We start from the raw sequence: 17,714 nt of genomic DNA, 5'->3' as shown, positions 1-17,714 counted from the left end.
GAAGAAGAGAAACCTCTCATGTACCCACTTCCTATCTAGAAGCACACTGAGTCCTGCTAGGCACATTATGTAAGTATGTCTTGATTTCTACAAAAATACAACCTAGGGGTTGATGGGGTGGTCATTCTAACCCCCCCTACCCCCAGGACTCTCCTAGGCAGAGCACCTCCCTTCCACCTCCAACTCCCCATCCTTAATCATGCCTTTGGCAGCACTGCAGGAGCAAGAGACTCAAAACGACATGAAGTCACTGTATCTTTTCCCTAGGGCTATCATTATAAAATACCACAAACTAGACGGCTTAAAACAATAGAAATTCATTCCCTCAGAATTCCAGAGACCAGAAGTCCAAAATCAGTGTTAGCAGAGCCATACTCCCTCTGAAGCCTCTAGGAGAGGCTCTTTCCTTGCCTCCTCCAGCTTCTGGTGGCCTAGACTATTCCTCAGCTTGTGGTAGCGCTGTTGTCTTCCTGTGTGTCTCTGTCCTCGTGTGTCTCTGTGTATGTGTCCACATCTACATTTCCCTCTTTAAGTAAGGATGCCAGTCCTGTTAGATGAAGGGCCCACTCTGCTCCACTATGACCTCATTTTAACTTAATTAATTACATCTGCAGTGACCCCATCTTCCAAATAAGGTCATATTCTGAGGTACTGAAGGGTTAGGACTTCAAGGTACCTTTTTATGGGGAACACACCACCATTCAGTCCAAAGCAGTCATGGTTGACTATTCTGCAGGAATTCTCTTTTCTACTTTAATGTTCTTCATAATGTGCAATACAGTTTTATCTGTATCATCTGTTATTTCTCAATTCTCAACCACAGAGTTGGGATGGAGAAGGCAGGAACCAGAATTCCCAGCAGAGATTATAGCTTTGAAATATAAATAAACAAACAACAGTCAAATGGTTATTTCTGGGCAGGATTGTTCTCAACCTGGTTATACCATAGAATCACTTGGGGAGAGGCGCCTGGTGGGCTTGGTTGGTGGAGCATGCGACTCTTGATCTCAGTGTTGTGAGTTTGAGCCCCATGTTAGGTGTAGAGATTACTTAAAAATAAAATGTTAAAAAAAAATTGGGGGCGCCTGGGTGGCTCGGTTATTAAGCATCTGCCTTTGGCTCAGGTCATGATCCCAGGGTCCTCGGATCGAGCCCCACATCAGGCTCCCTGCTCAGCAGGAACCTGCTTCTCCCTCTCCCATCCACTTGTGCTCTCTCTCACTATCTCTGTCACTAATCTCTCTCTCTCTCTCTCTCAAATAAATAAAATCTTTAAAACATTTTTTTTGATCTGAGAATTATCTGGGTCAACTTTGAAATATAAAACAATATGCATGTTATTACAGGGGTGCCTGGGGGGCTCAGTGGGTTAAATAAAGCCTCTGCCTTTGGCTCAGGTCCTGATCCCAGGGTACTGGGATCGAGCCCCACATCGGGCTCTCTGCTCAGCAGGGAGCCTGCTCCCCCCAACCCCGTGCCCTCTACCGGCCTCTCTGCCTACTTGTGATCTCTGTCTGTCAAATAAATAAATAAAATCTTTAAAAATATATATATGCATGTTATTACAAATATATATCTGGGTAAGTTAGTTATATATTTATATAAATGCTGCTCTTGACCCCAGATCAATTACACTGGACTCTCTAGGGGTGGTATCCAGGTGCTGCTATTGCTAAAAGCTCCCAGGGGATTCTAACCTAGAGCTAAAACTGAGGAATCCTGTCCTGGGTAACTCACTACTGCAGGGAACTATAGGGAATCACTGTAGGGACCATCCCTACCAGCTGGGTGACTACTCACATTCCTCTGTACTGAGCCCCTTCAGAATATAGGGAGGAAACTGAAGAAAATAGTTTATATAGGCCCAGTTATCTGAGTGTAAAGCATTCTGCTTAAGGGTGGTGCCATTTCTGCCCCTCTGACGGGTGAAATGATGGACTAGTGACAGAGCAGGACCAGAAACAGCACCCAAGTGTCCATCCCAGTTTGAAATGCCAGCTTCAGGAGCATTAGGGCTCTGCCTGGCAAGCGCTCTCTTGAAATAGTTTGAGTATGGTACCGAGAAGGAAGCCATCATTCCAAAGGGGTCTGACTGGGACATAGCCAATGTAGGGGTGGGGTGGTATTTGTTCTCTTAAACCTTATGCTAACCACACAGGATTATCTTACTGTTTGACTCTATTGGACTTACAGCTACAGTCAAATTCATTTTTCCCCTGTGGGTTATGAAGCCCTGGCTGTCAGCCAATAGAGCTCACCAGGGTTTCTGAGTTACTGGTTAGAAACCCTCATTGTTCTTGACAACTGAGATCTTTTGGGGTTCCCAGTCTGTCATCCACCATACCAGCTACCCTTCCATGAATGTGTCTAATAGGCTACCAATGTCCTCTAACTCATTACAAATTGTAAAACATTCAACAGACAGGGTAGTCAGCAGGACCCTGCCCGAGGCCTCTAGGACTTCCTTTGCCACACTGCCACTGACACCATTATTAAACATTTCTTAATACAATCTTCCTTGGGTATGACCCATTACTACCACCATTCTTTAGCCTATATTTTTCCATTGTGGCCACAAAGATATCACAACAGATTTTACCTAAAGGCAAAATTACAAATATATTATGTCTAAAACACTCTCCATTTTGTACCAGTCTTGCCCTAATGCCAAACAAGACATTAACCTGACATGTCTTACTTTTAGTGAACCCATTCTAATTCCTAGTGATCACAACTTTTGTTTCTAAGAATTCACAAACTATTCAAGGAAAAGAAGAAAAATCTTAGTAACTAGTTCATAATGAAAGTCAAGCTCACCAGGTGGTAATTTGCAAATTCTGCCTTCTTTCCTTTTTTGAAGAATTGTAGCACATCCTCTCCTTTCCACTTCCTGAACACTGTTCCCGTTCTGCCGAATTCTTCCAAGATCACTGATAGTGGGTCAGCAGTCTTACCTGTATATTCTCCCAGTATCTGGGCTATCACTCCTCCCAGCCAAGAAACCTGAACTCATCTGAAACAAATAAGTGCTCTCCTTACAATCCCCTTGACTGGCTTGGGTTTCTATCTCTAGTTGCTAATGTTTTTAGCCTTTCCAGGCTGGGCTAGAAAAAAAGTCATTCTCTTTGGTGGAAAAAAATGGGAGCAAACTGGAGCCCAATCTAGATTCAGTGCTGCCTAGAACTCCTACTCCTGTCCTTTTACCTGCGGACAAGAAATTTCCAGAACCTGGGGAAAGTTTGTACCTATCAAGCTAAAGGGACCTCCCTATAAAGGGAGCTAAAGGGGGAGGCAGCCAAACCCCCATCACACGACTCAAAGCCAAGCGCAAAGCCACCACAAAGATGGAATTGACAGGAAAGGAAAAGCACTGTGGCCTCAGTAATCTTCAGAGGATGACAGCATCACTACTCGTTGTAGACACACGGGGAGTGGAGACCAAGACCAGCTCTGGTTCCCAATGGACAGTTCATGTCATCACATTCACAGGTGTGTATGGGGGCAGGGGGAGAGTCCATATCTGTTAGGAGTATGTCTATTAACAAAGGAGTTGTGAAATGGATATTCATGGCAGAGTCCTTCAGACAGGTGCAGTAGAAGTAGTAAGGATTTACTGAAAATCAGTCTTCATTCTCTCTCAATTCCCCATACAATCATCAATCAATCACTTAGTTAAACTTTGAAATGATTGATCTCAGGACAGCTCTTTTGAATAGGAGTTTTCAATTCTTGAACTACAAGGGAAAGCAAATTCCTTAAAATACAACTATACCCAGAGATTTTTTTTTTTCTGGAAGCACCCAGCAAAAATCAAATGCTTATTATAAACTGTTCTGAGCACTTTACACTGATTAAGCGCTCACAACAATTCTGTGAAGCTGATAGTATTCACACCTTCATTTTACCAAGGAGGAAGCTGAACCACAGAGACATTAAGTAACTTGGTCAAGTTCATACAGCTTGAAGGCAATAAAGCTGGTATTTGAACCCACATAGACTGACTGTAGAACACTTACCTAGTGGTAAACTGATTGCAAAAATGGGACAATTTTCTACCCCTTCCTGTATCTATGCTCGGAATCCTGTCACCAATGTGAGAACAACCCTGTCTAGCCTACTAGAGGATGAGAAACCGCACAGAGCAAAGCCAAGTCATCCTAGCCAAGGCCATCCTAGACCAGCAGACCCCAGCCAAATCCCCAGCTAACCACAGATGCATGAGTAAGCCCAGCCAGGATCCACAGAACCACCCTGAGACCTGACAGACTCTGAAATATAATAAGTGAATCCTGCTATAAGCTGCTAAGTTTGGGGGTGGTTTGTTACATACCAGGAAAGAACTGATACACAAATGCTTGACCACTACACTACATTTTCTTTCTGATGACGCTGGCTTCTTCTGACTCTAAGATTCTCCTGGAAAAGAAAGTTTCTGCTGTGAAAACCCGTCCTCCAGACTACTACCTAATCTCTCTTCATCCTCGTGTTGCCCCCTGCCCTACCACTATGCCAACTTATTGAGACAGTTTATAAATATTCCTCACCTTTAGTCCTACAGTTTTTTCTGGAATCAAGAGGAAAGTAGGGTACATCAGACCCTTTGGTACTATTCTGAGCTCTGTTTCCTTCTCTATCCTCTTTGCCCATCTCTCCATCATTTAGGAGCTAAGCTGGAATTAGCCAAGGTAAGTGGTGCCAAAATAATGGAATCAGGGGAATGAGGGAGAAAGCATGTAGCTAGTGCTGTAAATCAATACCTCTCCTTCTCAGGCCTTTCCCTTCTCTTGGGATAGGCTTCTTACTCAACATGGATAGGGACTGGCAGTCCCTGAAGGCACGCTTCTGCTTTGCCACCTGATCCCCGTGAAACCTTGTGGAGCTGAACAGGAACTAACAGCCCCTGCTGCTCAACTCAAATGAAAAAAGAGTTTGGAAACATGTTCTGCAGAGCGGAAGCCTTCTTGGGCATTTCTTCCAGCTGCCTCCAGCTACTGTGTTCCCAAGGAAATGGGGGAGAAGGGGCACCCTTAAGGCATCCTGAGGGATAGGGACCACAATCCACTAAAAATGGGACTAGAAATCTGCCAAAGAAAGAAGAAGACTCATAAAAGACTACTGCTTTTTCCACTGGAGTATTACAAAACTTCATTTTCTGTTAGGCACTCAATAAATGCTAAATGATTCTAATTCTTCTAGCCCTTCTTGCTTTAGGAGTGAAGCCTAGATTGGGAGGGTTCATTGCTCAAAAGGCCAATAGCTAAGTGACCTGGGTTGGTGAAGAGAAACCAAAATTCCCTGGGGCAAATCTAGCCTTACTGTGCCATTAAACGCTCACCCCCCTCACTCATTACACTTCAACAACAATAGTTTAGTTTTAATTTCTTTTCCTTATATTTCACAGCCCTAAGGGAAAATGTCCTGTGACAATTCTGTAATAGTAAGACAATTACCGGTGACTCAGGGCTCCCTGCTGCCTCTGCATCCTCTCGCAGCTGAGGAGCAGGCTTCCCACGTAGGAATAATTTGCCTTGTGAATTAGTAAAGTCAGAATAAAAAGAATCTTTACCTTTAAAAAATGACAGAAATCCAGATGAAATTTGATGAAAGTTTAGCCCAAGGATTCTGTTTCAGAACAAGAGTCAATTGTAGGCACTGGGTGCCTGAGGAAACCTTTCAATTAAACTCACAAATATTTCAACTGGGAATTTACCTGTTCTGAGCCCACCACCCACATCATCCAGGAACCCCAAGAGTATCCTTCTTGATTTCTCCTCCTTGTTTCTCTTTTTCTGCTGTCCAACTTCTTCCCTTTTCACCTTTGACAATGAATAGGGGAGAAAACAGTAAAACTGTGCTCCACTTGAGAGAAAAACTGACAAACCCTGCCTTACAACTCAAACACTCAACCAGAGCTTAACTGAGAGTGAACAGTTAGAGATGTCCTAGGTTAGAGGGCATAGTCATCCCCAAATTCCCAGCAAACTGTGTTCTAAAACACTTCTGTGAATGGGTAGTTTAGAGCTTAGATACCTTCTCCCCCATAAGCGTAAAGTTCTAGGGATAGGCTAAGTCCTCAGACTCAACCATAAAACTCTACATGGCCACAAGGGTCTAATAATGCACTCAAAGTGAGAACTTTAGGTGTTACATTGCCTCCTTCTATTTAAACTCTAGTTTAAGTTAAACTCCTTAAACTTTAAAATAGTTTCCATGAGAGAATGCATGAGAGGATGCCAGAAACAGATTTCCACTTACCGAAGAACCAAAGTGAACTTTTCCTATTTAAAAAAAAAAACAACAGAAAAACAAAAAACGAGAGTTAGGTGAAGGGGGAGAAGATTCTGGCTCTACCAAAGTAGCCCTGATGTGGCAGGTGCAGGTTTTCCAAGGAGGGTAGGATGGGACAGGAACTTCTGGGTACCAGTGATAACCTGAAATGCCTCTCTGCTTTTACATAACATATATTCTTCAATTCTTTAGTTCAAACACTTGTCTTAAGTGCTCCAAATTAGGAACTAGAAGGCAGTTACTTAGAAGGGAGTTTGGAGAAGGAAGGGATCTTTGGTCTGGGGGTCATAAATCAATCAATGAGCCAAGGAAGACCTACGTTCACCTGTGATGACACTCTTGATTTCTGTTCTTCAATTTCATGGCTGACACAATCATTGATGCCAATAAAATTCTAACTCTTGGGTTTATAGTGGCAGTTTAAATTGGGAGCAAGAAGAATGATGCTGGATTATCAGCTTCTTAAAGACTAGGATGTCCCATTTATTTCTGTATACTCCAGTTCCCTTAGTGCTTCACTCATAATTCATCAATGAATAAACATAAGAGGGGCTTTAACTTTTCAATGTTCAAAGTTAACCCTTGAACAACATGGACTTGAACTGAGTAGGTCTATTTACAGGTAGTTTTTTTTTTTTTTTTTCAGTAAACATGGTACAGTGCTATAAATGTATTTTCTCTTCCTTATGATTTTCTTAATAACATTTTCTCTTGCTTGATTTATTGTAAGAATACAGTATATAATACATATAACATACAAAATGTGTTTTAATTGACTGTTTAAGTTATCTGTCAGGCTTCCAGTCAATAGTAGGCTATAAGTAGTTCTGTTTTGGGAGACTCAAAAATTAAATACAGATTTTCAACCGCAGAGGGTTGGTGCCACTGCTGTGCAAGAATCAGCTGTAGCTGTAAAAGATGTGGGCTTTGGAGTCAAAGTTCTCAGATTCAAACCATTTTCCTCCTGGGTGCATAAACAGGGGCTTTCTCCCTGGGCTTCCAGTTTTCTCCTCAAGAAAAAAAAGGGTGGTGATGGTCTCTACCTCACAAGGTCACTGTAGGGATTGATGCATTTATATTCGTGAAACACATAGCACCACGCTAGCCACAATCTAAGCTATTACTATTTTTCTATCATCATTTAGCTAGCTACCTAGATTCTACCCAAAATTAGTTTCTCAGGGAATTTAGAAAACATGAAAGTTGATGGTATAGTGGGTTGAACTGTGGCTCCCAGAAGATTATCCAATTGGAGCCTGAGAATGTGTCTTCATTTGAGATAAAAATCTTCTGCAGATGTAGTTAAGACAAGGGTCTTGCAATGAGATCATTCTGGATTAGGATGGGTTTTCTTAAACCAGTAACAAGTATCTTTCTAGGACATGACAGACAAGAAGACATCAAGAGACAGAGAAGAAAGCCACATGAAAATGGAGGCAGAGATTGGGATTCTGCTGCCACAAATCAAAGAATACCAGAAGTAACCAGAACTTGGAAGGGGCAAGGAAGAATGCTCCTCTAGAGCCTTCAGAAGGAGCATCGCTCAGCCATCATTTTAATTTCAGACTTCTGGTCTCTAGAACTGTGACAGAATACATTTGTATTGTTTTAAACCACCAAATTTGTGGCAATTTGTTGTGCAGTCTTAGGAAAATAATGTACAGTTTGGGTATAGTTTGGAACAACCTAAGTTTGGCGATGAAAACAAGCCCAAACATGAGCTGGTAATTATCATGAGGTTCTTTTTTCAGCATACTGTAGGGAAACTTCTCTTTAGGAAGGGAAAATCACTGGCTTCAGAGACTGGAATGTTCAGGCCATTCTGTCCCATCTACTCCCAGCCAAAGACATTTGGCTAGGAACCCTGAAAACATTCTGCATTTTTCCACAAGGAATGAAGTGGAAATACTTGATGTGTGGTAAGACAGTGGACAGAATCAGCCTCTATCTGGCCCCAAATAAATGGGCAAGCAATAGGGCTCTTAGATGGTGTCCAATAAATACACTCGCACTGGTCCCCACTACCCTTCTGACTCCCATCTATGGAGGTCAAAGAGGTCATTAGCCAAAGATTCTAAGCTAAGGAAAGCTATCTGATTGCCAAGAGAGCAACATAAATGTATATGTTGAGATAAAGATCCTCTCCCAACTCTATGGGTTGTTGCAATCACATCTATGAAACAGATCTCCTTTTAAGTGAAAAATACATCCAGGTCTGGAACTAGAGGGTATTATGCTTAGCGAAATAAGTCAATCAGAGAAAGACAACTATCATATGATCTCCCTGATATGAGGAAGTTGAGAGGGAACATGGGGGGTTTGGGGAGTAGGAAAAGAATAAATGAAACAAGATGGGATCGGGAGGGAGACAACACATAAAAGACTCTTAATCTCACAAAAAAAACTGAAGGTTGGGGGGGGCGGGGAGGAGAGGTAGGGAGAGGGTGGTTGGGTTATGGACATTGGGGAAGGTATGTGCTATGGTGAGTGCTGTGAAGTGTGTAAACCTGATGATTCACAGACCTGTACCCCTGGGGCAAGTCATACATTATATGTTAATTAAAAATTTTTAAAAAATATGTCCAGGTCATCTGCAAGATCCTTCTAAGCCTTTGAAATTTTAAAGGAGTCCTCAGGAGAGTCATCAGAGAGATGGTGTCAAATCCACGGATGCCCAGAGAAATGGTTTTCATTCTTTGCCTCTCCTCTAACTCCTAGAGAAAAATAGCAGCAGACAGAGCAGCAACTGTCAGAGAGCGGTGACTTTTTTTGGAGCAAAGGCATTAGACAAGATGACACACGCTGACAGGTTCAGCAAATAGCGGGTGCTGTCATAACAGCAGATAATTTCTGTGTGTTTGCGATGTGAGAAAGACAGTGAGTCACGCAGTATTTCAAAGACAGGTCACGATTACTCCATGTGTCAACTTCTAACATGAAGGTCAAAAGAAAGGGGAAGGTGCTCCAAAAGAAATGGAAGCAGAGAAGGGAAGAGCAAGGAGACCTGGGTGCAGGCAAGTTAACCACATCCAGGCAGGTCTCGCTTCATAGTTCCTGACAGTGTCCAGGTAACCTATGTAATTATCTGCTTTGTTGACATCTGAGGCTCTCACCTCACATGCAAGCAACACTTCATTAATTCCTAAGTCCTTTGTAACTTGTGAAAGTCAGGTCTTCCCTTACTCAGTAAAGGGTTTCTTTTCTTCCCTTATTTTGGTAATTTACTCAGTTTATTACTGGTAAAGAAGGTTGTAAAGGAAGAGGCAAGTGAGGAAAGACACATACAGTGCCAAGAAGCCACATACAGTGTTCTGGATCCCAGAATACTCTGAAATGGACCTCACTGCTTACCTGAAGGGAATTCCAGAATACCTAAAACACTCATAACCAAAGAGGAAAAAAAATTAGAAGTCAAACGGATTCAAAGGATTTTTGTCGTTACTTGCCATTTTCTTTTCTCCATCAGGGAAGAAAATGCTGATCGAATGAGAGAAAGAAAGAGAGAGAGAGAGAACCCCATGAAGCACACAGGTAAATCTGAGTGCCTATTTAAAATACATAAATGCTTAATTTTTCCTCTCTATCGGAGAGATTTTCTGAGGAAATGTACATTTTTAGCACTCAAAATTAAAATAGCGTGCACACACATGCGCTTTGTCAATTCACAATACTTTGTAAGAGAACTGCATGATTCTAATTCTCAGGGTAATTTTTAAGTAAATAACTTAATGAGTATAAAAAGCTATGCAGTGTATGCAATTATGCTACATTAAAAAACAGCAACAACAACAACAACAACAACAAAACACAAAACACCTCTATCCTTCCTGCCCAGGGAATGTCAAGTTGACTGTTAAGGTTGGGACAATGGCAAGGGTTCAGCACATATAATCACACTAAGGATCTGCTGACTGATTATTGTTGACATTACCTAGTTCAATCTGACTCATCACTTGGGCAGGAACCAAGAGATGTTGTAAAAGGGCAGGAGGTTACATTAGGAGGAGAAAAACAAAGTTTCAAGCTATGTTTGGATAAGAATCCTTGTTACCCCTGAGATCTTTTTCTAGCAATTGTCTTGTTCCTGGGGTTCACCCTGTCTGGAAGCAGGCAGTGGGGGGTTGGTTATTTGTGTTTCAGATCTGGAAGTTTCTCCCAAGATGGAAGAAGTGGGATGCAGAGATTACTAGGGACCAGAGACTTGGCTGCACAGAAGCAAGCTCAGAGGAGTCAACCGAGACAAAGTCTATTTCAACATGCACACGCATGTGCGTGCACACACAAACACACTCACATAGCCCTTCTAAGCTGCCTCACATTTACCACCCTATGAAATTTTTGAACAGGTGGTCTGTACACAAACACATGTTAAAAAACAGAAAGAAAAAAATACACCCAAGTAGATGATCTCTTATCAAAAGTACTATCTTGCTAATCAGAAGCCACAACTTAATTCTGCTCTTTGGGAAATTATGTGGTCTCAGTAAATAAACTGTGAAAAGTAAATGATTTGTAAAAATCAAAGCACATATACAAATCATCCCAGACACCATTTCTCATTTTCTGACATATTACTGCATACAATACTGGTTTCGGTCCTGCATTCTTACATCGTTTTGAATGATCACCAGACCATTAATTTTAAAAGTCAGTCGCTTTATCTGTTCTTCTAATTGCCTGGACTTGTTTGACCAACCCTGAGTTGGGTGGAATCATTTTTGGACTAATGGTGGGTGGTTGTTCACATCTGGATTAGGTATAAAACGATAACATTATGATGATGAACGCCACAGAGCCTCATCTGCATATAAATAGACCTAATCAGAAATGCAAATTGCAATCAGGCGAAATTTTTAAAGGCTGTGTGATTGTACAGATAAGGAAAGGTTAACACTTGCATTGTTAAAGTAGTGAGCCCGCCCAGAGTCTTCCTTTGAGAGAGAAATGTTTTCGGAGAGTATAAATCTCTTAATCTGCAACCCGGCCAGGACAGAGCTCCCTGATTGCTTCTTTTTCGGTAACCAGAAGCTTAAGCAGCCAAACAGAAGCCCGATTCCGATGAAAAACAAACAACCAAACCTCTTGCACAAACCTCTTATGAATACATACAATAGAAAATATACTGGCATTTAAATGACCTCCAAACGGACCTCTTTCAGCACAATGTCCCATTGAGATGGAAATCGGGATGGAGAGAAGGTCTTTTTTTTTTTTTTTTTTGAGAGAAGGTCTTTTAACTGATTTACTTTTCTGATATTTTTTTTAGTGCTGCTCTGAGTAGATATGAAAATATAATACTCACTTTTTCATCCCCAAATTTTCCTGAATATTTGAGAAAGAGTCAAACAAACAAAATGACCAGATGTGATTATATAATTAAAAAGAAAACCCTAGTATGTAAACAGATTACTTAATCCAAAATTGCATTTTAGTCCTCTGGTACAAAGCACAATAAAGGAGTATTTCAGAAAAATCAAAGTACTGAAAATACATGCAATGGTTACAACACGTCCTATTTTCTTGGGATATGCTGTCTTTCAGGAACATCTATCCTCTTTCCTCCTCCACTCCCCCTATTTTCCCAGAAGAGAAATACATTTTATAATCAGGCTTTCTCTGGTTTGGCCAGAAATTGTTCACGAACTATTTATTATTTCTCTTAACCAGCCTCTTTCACAAAGAACTAATGAGCCAAGAGCGCCATCTTGTGTCCTACCTTGGAATCTTAAAAAGCGTTTTCACAGGATGCATGTCAAAGAGGGGAGGGTCTCCATCCCCCAGTTCAATAGCTGTGATCCCCAAGGACCAGACGTCACACCGAGCGTCATAGGAAGAGTCATACTGCTGCTCACAAGCAATGACCTATCAGACAAAAGCAAAACACATCAACCCCACTGCCACCTTGATGACCTAAAAGACCCATGGACTATCCTAGCCCCCTCTTAGTTCCTTTGGTTATTCTGATATTGAATCCCAGTAATAGTAAGTGATGTGTCATCTAGATGTTATTTGTATGTGACTGATTTCAGCTTGATGTTCATTAACTTTTAAAAAAATATTTCAGTACAATAAGCATGCACTGAACCCTCTAGGTAGCAAGCACAGTGCAAGAGGAGGCATGAGGGTTCATACCTCACTGAGCCTACTCTGACATCCCTTAAGGAAAGGCTTTGTCTGCCTTCACCTTATTACCAGCTGCTGAATTAACAGCAAGGAACAGTTGTTTGCAAAGATGCTTGTTTCCTGCACAAAATCTCCAGGAGTGTGGCCAATTGAGCAGAAAGATGTCTGGAAGACTGGAAGACTGATGTCGTTAACATAAAATAGGAACCACTCCCTTCCATCCCTTTTCTCTAAGAATACCTGCCCCTTCCGCAAACCCCAGCAACTGGTTTGTAGTTCAGTAGCACCAGCTGCATCCGTTACTGGGCTGACTGTGTACAAGAGCAGCAGAACCAGAAATGTCCCTAGGGCTTGTCCCTGGTTTGGGGAGCATGGAACCCTGTCAGGAAACATCTTTCTATCAACCTTTTAAGTTAGACAGGAAAAGCCCCTCCACTGAGACTTGGGGCTGTCACAGTGGGACTGGAAGAAAGCTGGGTAGACCAGAAAATGTGGAAGAACCGGTGTCCCTATTTGACCCCAAGTCTGTCTCCTCAACCAAGGATGACCCTTGGCTACAGGCAGGTAGGAAATTTTGTACTGCTCTAAATGGCCTATGTGGTAGACAAGTGACATCACTGAAGAGCCCTGTGGGGCCAGAGTGACAGGCCTGCCTGCCCTGTTAGGCCACTGGAAGGTATTTGGCTTTGATTCTGAGTAAAATGGGCCAACCGGCTATGAAGAGCAGAGTGACAGATTCTGCTTTCACGTTAGCAGATCTCTGTGGCTGTTATGCTAAGGATACATTAAAATGGGACAGGAGTAGAGGAAGCAAAACCAGTTTAAAATGCTACCACCAAAAAAAAAAAAAAAAATGCTACCACAAGAATCCAAACTACAGACAGTGAGAAATAATCAGACTGATTACATAATTTTGAAGGCAGAGCAAACTAGATTTGCTGACTGGGGCTTATGAGAAAGAGGAGTTGAAGACGAGTCCACAGTTTTTGACATGAGCAGTTCCAGAATAGAACTGGTATTTGATGAGATGAAGAAGACAGGAGGAAAAGCAGCTTCGGGTTAAAAGGCAGAAGCTCCGCTGCGGACATGTTAAGTCTGAGATGCCGGTGAGACTTCGGATAGAGAAGTTCATTTTAGCTGGGTGAGTCTTATACCTGACTAATGACCTGGAGAACAAACGTGTGTTGATTTAAGCCTCACATGTGCAATATTACAATGGTAGTGACAGAAAACTATTATATCTCTTCTTAGTCAGACCCATTTAATTGGCCTTGCAATGCCAAATAATGCCTACCGTCTTGCCTGAGACCTGGTGCTTTTGCTTTTATCGTTGCCCTCTACCCTTCTTTTCTGGTTTCTGAACCAAAGTACCTCTTTTCATGTTCCTGCATGTCTGGCCTGAACCCAGCCCTATCCCCTGAATAGACTAGCCTGCCATAGAATATCCTGTCATTTTAAAACGTGATTTTCAAGTGTGCTTTCAAACTAAAGTTCAAATAATTCCAACTTCAGAAGCAGAAGCCATTTCGCGCCTCCCCAAACCTCCCTTCCATACCCCAATCAGGTGAGAAACACTGCTATTTTTAAAGATCTCCAGAGAAGACTATTCAACACCTTCCCTTTCAGAAATGACATTTCTAAACATGTGGAACAAACATAATTTTAGACCTATCAATCAGCAAACAGTTCACCATTCTTACATGTTCCTAAGAGGGAAAGAAAAATAAGACTCTGTCCTTCTCCAGCAAAAGCTACATCCAACTAAAATTTAAAGTGAACCTATAATAAGTAAATGACAAACCATGTCCACCCTAAATGTCCTAAGACAATGTGAACTAGCATGTCCAATGAAGGATACGAGCTCCAAATGCTTGGGATATTAGAGGGAGACCATGCCTGGGGAAGTAAGATAACAAAAAGTGTCTAGTACCCAAAGTCCACACTTTATGGGAGGAAATTCAAATCAACTTCTAGCCATCTTGGATGTGACACAGAAGGCAAGTCCAAGAACCCACCCAAATGTGAGAATGGAGATATCCTAATGTTTCACAAGTCATAAAATATTCAAAACATTTATCTGGTTTCAACTTCTCTTTACAGACAGATCTTATCTTCGGTTCCATCTGACTAATAGTATCTTTTGGCCAAATTCTCCTCCAGAAACTTAGTTTGTAATTCAACAAAGAAATTCTTTAAGATCAGCCTTCCAAAGAAGTTTACAGAAAATTTTGCTACTAAAATAATTCACAGATAATTACTGAGTACCCATGAGTCAGGCATGGTACCAGGTCCTAGGGAGGGAAAGCTAAGTTCACACATTTAATCTTCACAATTTAATTTCACATTGTGAATTTAAATTCACAATTTAATCTTCATAATCTTCTGTGAGGTAGGTGCTATCCTCACTTTGCATAGGTGTGGAGACTGAAGCATAGCACAGTTAAATAGCTTACCCATGGCCCACAGCTAGTCATTGTCACAGCCAGAACTTGAATCCAGGCAGAGAAGAGACAAGTAAACAAATCATTATAATATGATAAGTGTTCTACACAATAAAGTTTATGTTCAAAGAATGGCTGAATTATCAGCTTCTGCACTCATATTTTGAATAAATTAACCAGGTTTCTTGAGATTTTTGTCACTTAAACTCCCATCTCCTTGGAAGGAGTCTCTTTCAGGAGCAATCTTCCACAGAAGTAAAAGACCCCTTATGTGAGCTACATAGGTGATGGGATTCATAGACACACCCTAAGAGGATGCACCACAGCTGGAGTCAGCACATCTTGGACCTGGATTCCTTCTCTATCCAACACCAAAATCTACAACTATTTCTTAAGGAGAAGTAACCCCATTCTCCTCAGCACAGTATTCTCCTTATTTCTAGGTAAAATAAAGCTGAGTTAAGAATGCTTAGATGGTCAGTTGGTCTTTGGTTCCCTTGCCCAAAGGAGAAGGCAACCTTTCAAAGAGCTCTCTGAATCAGATGTTCTGCTACTCTCCTAAGAAAAGGAGACTGGCAACAGCAAATAAGTATACTGTGCTGACACCAAGTTTCCCAGGTTCTGTAAGTCATGTTTAACATGAGGGGTAGAGAGAAACAGAGTGAGATGGCATGGACTCAGGCCCAGGACCCCAAACACCTCATTCTCTTATATCTCTTCACCTCACTTCACTACCACCACCCCAAGGAGGAGACATGCCCAAGGCAAGTGTATACATACACTCCTTGACCTCAAGCCTTTGCTTCAATCATAGGAGTATAAATGATGTTGGTGGCAGTGGAATAGGGAGGATGGGATAGGTATAAGAAAGAGCTCAAGAGGAGATCTGCAGGATTGGTCTTCCCTTGGAGAGGGATTTAATATGGGAAGTTAGAGAAAGGGACACATCCAGAAAGACTGACATCTTGATCCTGGGTGATCAGGAGAATGATGGTGCCGTCAGGGATGTCGGAAGATGTCAGTTTGGCAGGCAGTATGACAAGTTCAAATTGGGTCTGAGTTCTACCCCTCACCGGATGTAGAAAAATTGCTTGTACTCTTGGGAACTCACTTTTTTTTCACATAAATGCAGTAAGAAAAGTGAAATTCTCTTAAGATCAGAAGCAGACTATATACTAAAGGGTAACGATAAAATACATGTTTTCAGTGACTACATGAAGTTTTATGTTACAGTAAATATATCTTACATCTCAGAACTCTATAGATGTAAATCTTCCTATTGTTAGTTGCCAAAAAAACTCCTCAAAATTTGTAGTTTTAATATAGTTATAAGTACCAGAAGCAGATACCAGGTTGTTTATCATAAACTTTAACAAATTTGTGTGTCTATCTTAATCCAGTGTTGTGAATAAAACCTTAAGGTTTTCTATTCTGAGATGAATAAGATAATTTTATAAAGTATGGATTCTCCAAAGTTGATTTTAAAGTCCCATAGCATGTTGGAGATTGATGTGAAGAGGATGTGCCTTCTGCAATGTCCCATGAGACATGTATATGGACAGTTACAAATGTTTAGTGTACCCAGCAAAGGTTAAGAGCATAGCATTAAATGATTCAAAACAGAGACAGAGTCCTAGTACAGTACTTGCTAGTGGCCTAATGACTCCAAGATTAAAATATTCTCTTTTTGAGGTGCCTGGATGGCTCAGTCAGTTAAGCATCTGCCCTCGGCTCAGGTCACGATCCTGATCCTCAGATCAAATCCAAATCAGGCTCCCTGCTCAGCAAGGAATCTGCTTTTCCCTCTCCTTCTGCCTACTGCTCCCTCTACTTGTTCTCTCTCTTTCTCTCTCTCTCTCTCTCTCTCTGTCAAATAAATAAATGAAATCTTTAAAATAATAATAATAAAATAAAATATTAACTCTCTGACTCTTGATAAGTTTCAGAGGTACATAAATCTTTACATAATTCTGCATAGCTGCCTTTAACAACCCCCAAGTCTCTGGCATATCAGTGTTTATACGGTTTCTGAGGTGGTTTTTTTTTAAGATTTTATTTATTTATTTGATAGAGAGAGATCACAAGTAGGCAGAGAGGCAAGCAGAGAGAAAGAGAGATGGGGAAGCAGGCTCCCTGCTGAGCAGAGAGCCCGATGCAGGGCTCGATGCAGGGTTCGATGCAGGGCTCGATACCAGGACCCTGAGATCATGACCTGAGCCAAAGGCAGAGGCTTAACCCACTGAGCCACCCAGGCGCCCGTTTCTGAGTTTTAGTAAGTAGTTTTAACCACTTGGTGCTAATCTACTATTAACCTCATTTTTTTTTTATGTTTTAAAGGGGCCAGAGCCTTGATGATCTCAGTAAAGCAACCCCTTAAGTGAACAGAAGTAACCCACAGTAAGGATTATGTCTTATCTTTCTTTCCTTCCTGTCCACATCAATTTGTGGCACACTTCAGGGAAGCTGTGTTGAAAAATCTTCAGACTGGAATCTGAATGGAATTCAGAAAGTCTGAACTCCATTATTTACTAGCTGAGTGCCTTTGAGCAAGTCCCTTGAAAACTCTGCGCCGAGGCTTCTTGAGTTATAGGGCTCTTACTTTCTATCTATAAAATGGAAAGGTGGGAAGGAATGATCTCTGCTATCCCTTCCAGCTCATATACTCTTATGGCTTTATGCTTTCCAAATAAGTGATTTTGGGGTTGATCTCAGACAGAGGTTAACCTCTCCATGCAAATTAGCTAGAGCAAACAGATTATTCTGGGGTGTGAGCCGGAAGGCTGGAACCTTAAAGACTTTATGGTCAATATTTTGTAAAAGGTCTTAAAGTCTATGAAAAGATGCTGGTTTCTGTGATAATGC

General features: G+C 41.5%; 1 protein-coding gene across 1 annotated transcript in view; it reads right to left on the bottom strand.

Moving 5' to 3' along the window:
- LOC111140755 (myosin IIIB) overlaps positions 1 to 17,714 on the bottom strand; it is a 427,320-nt gene that overhangs the window by 334,261 nt on the left and 75,345 nt on the right. Inside the window, exon 9 of the mRNA XM_022492953.1 lies at positions 12,005 to 12,150. Within this exon, the coding sequence (XP_022348661.1) occupies positions 12,005 to 12,150 (146 nt within the window). The remainder of the gene's footprint in view (positions 1 to 12,004; positions 12,151 to 17,714) is intronic.

The sequence above is a fragment of the Enhydra lutris genome, unplaced genomic scaffold, assembly GCF_002288905.1.
Source record: "Enhydra lutris kenyoni isolate GAN:26980312 unplaced genomic scaffold, ASM228890v2 scaffoldscaffold1, whole genome shotgun sequence".
Classification (NCBI taxonomy): Eukaryota; Metazoa; Chordata; class Mammalia; order Carnivora; family Mustelidae; genus Enhydra; species Enhydra lutris.
The sequence above is the reverse complement of the archived record's forward strand: the minus strand, read 5'-3'. Positions and strand labels throughout refer to the sequence as shown.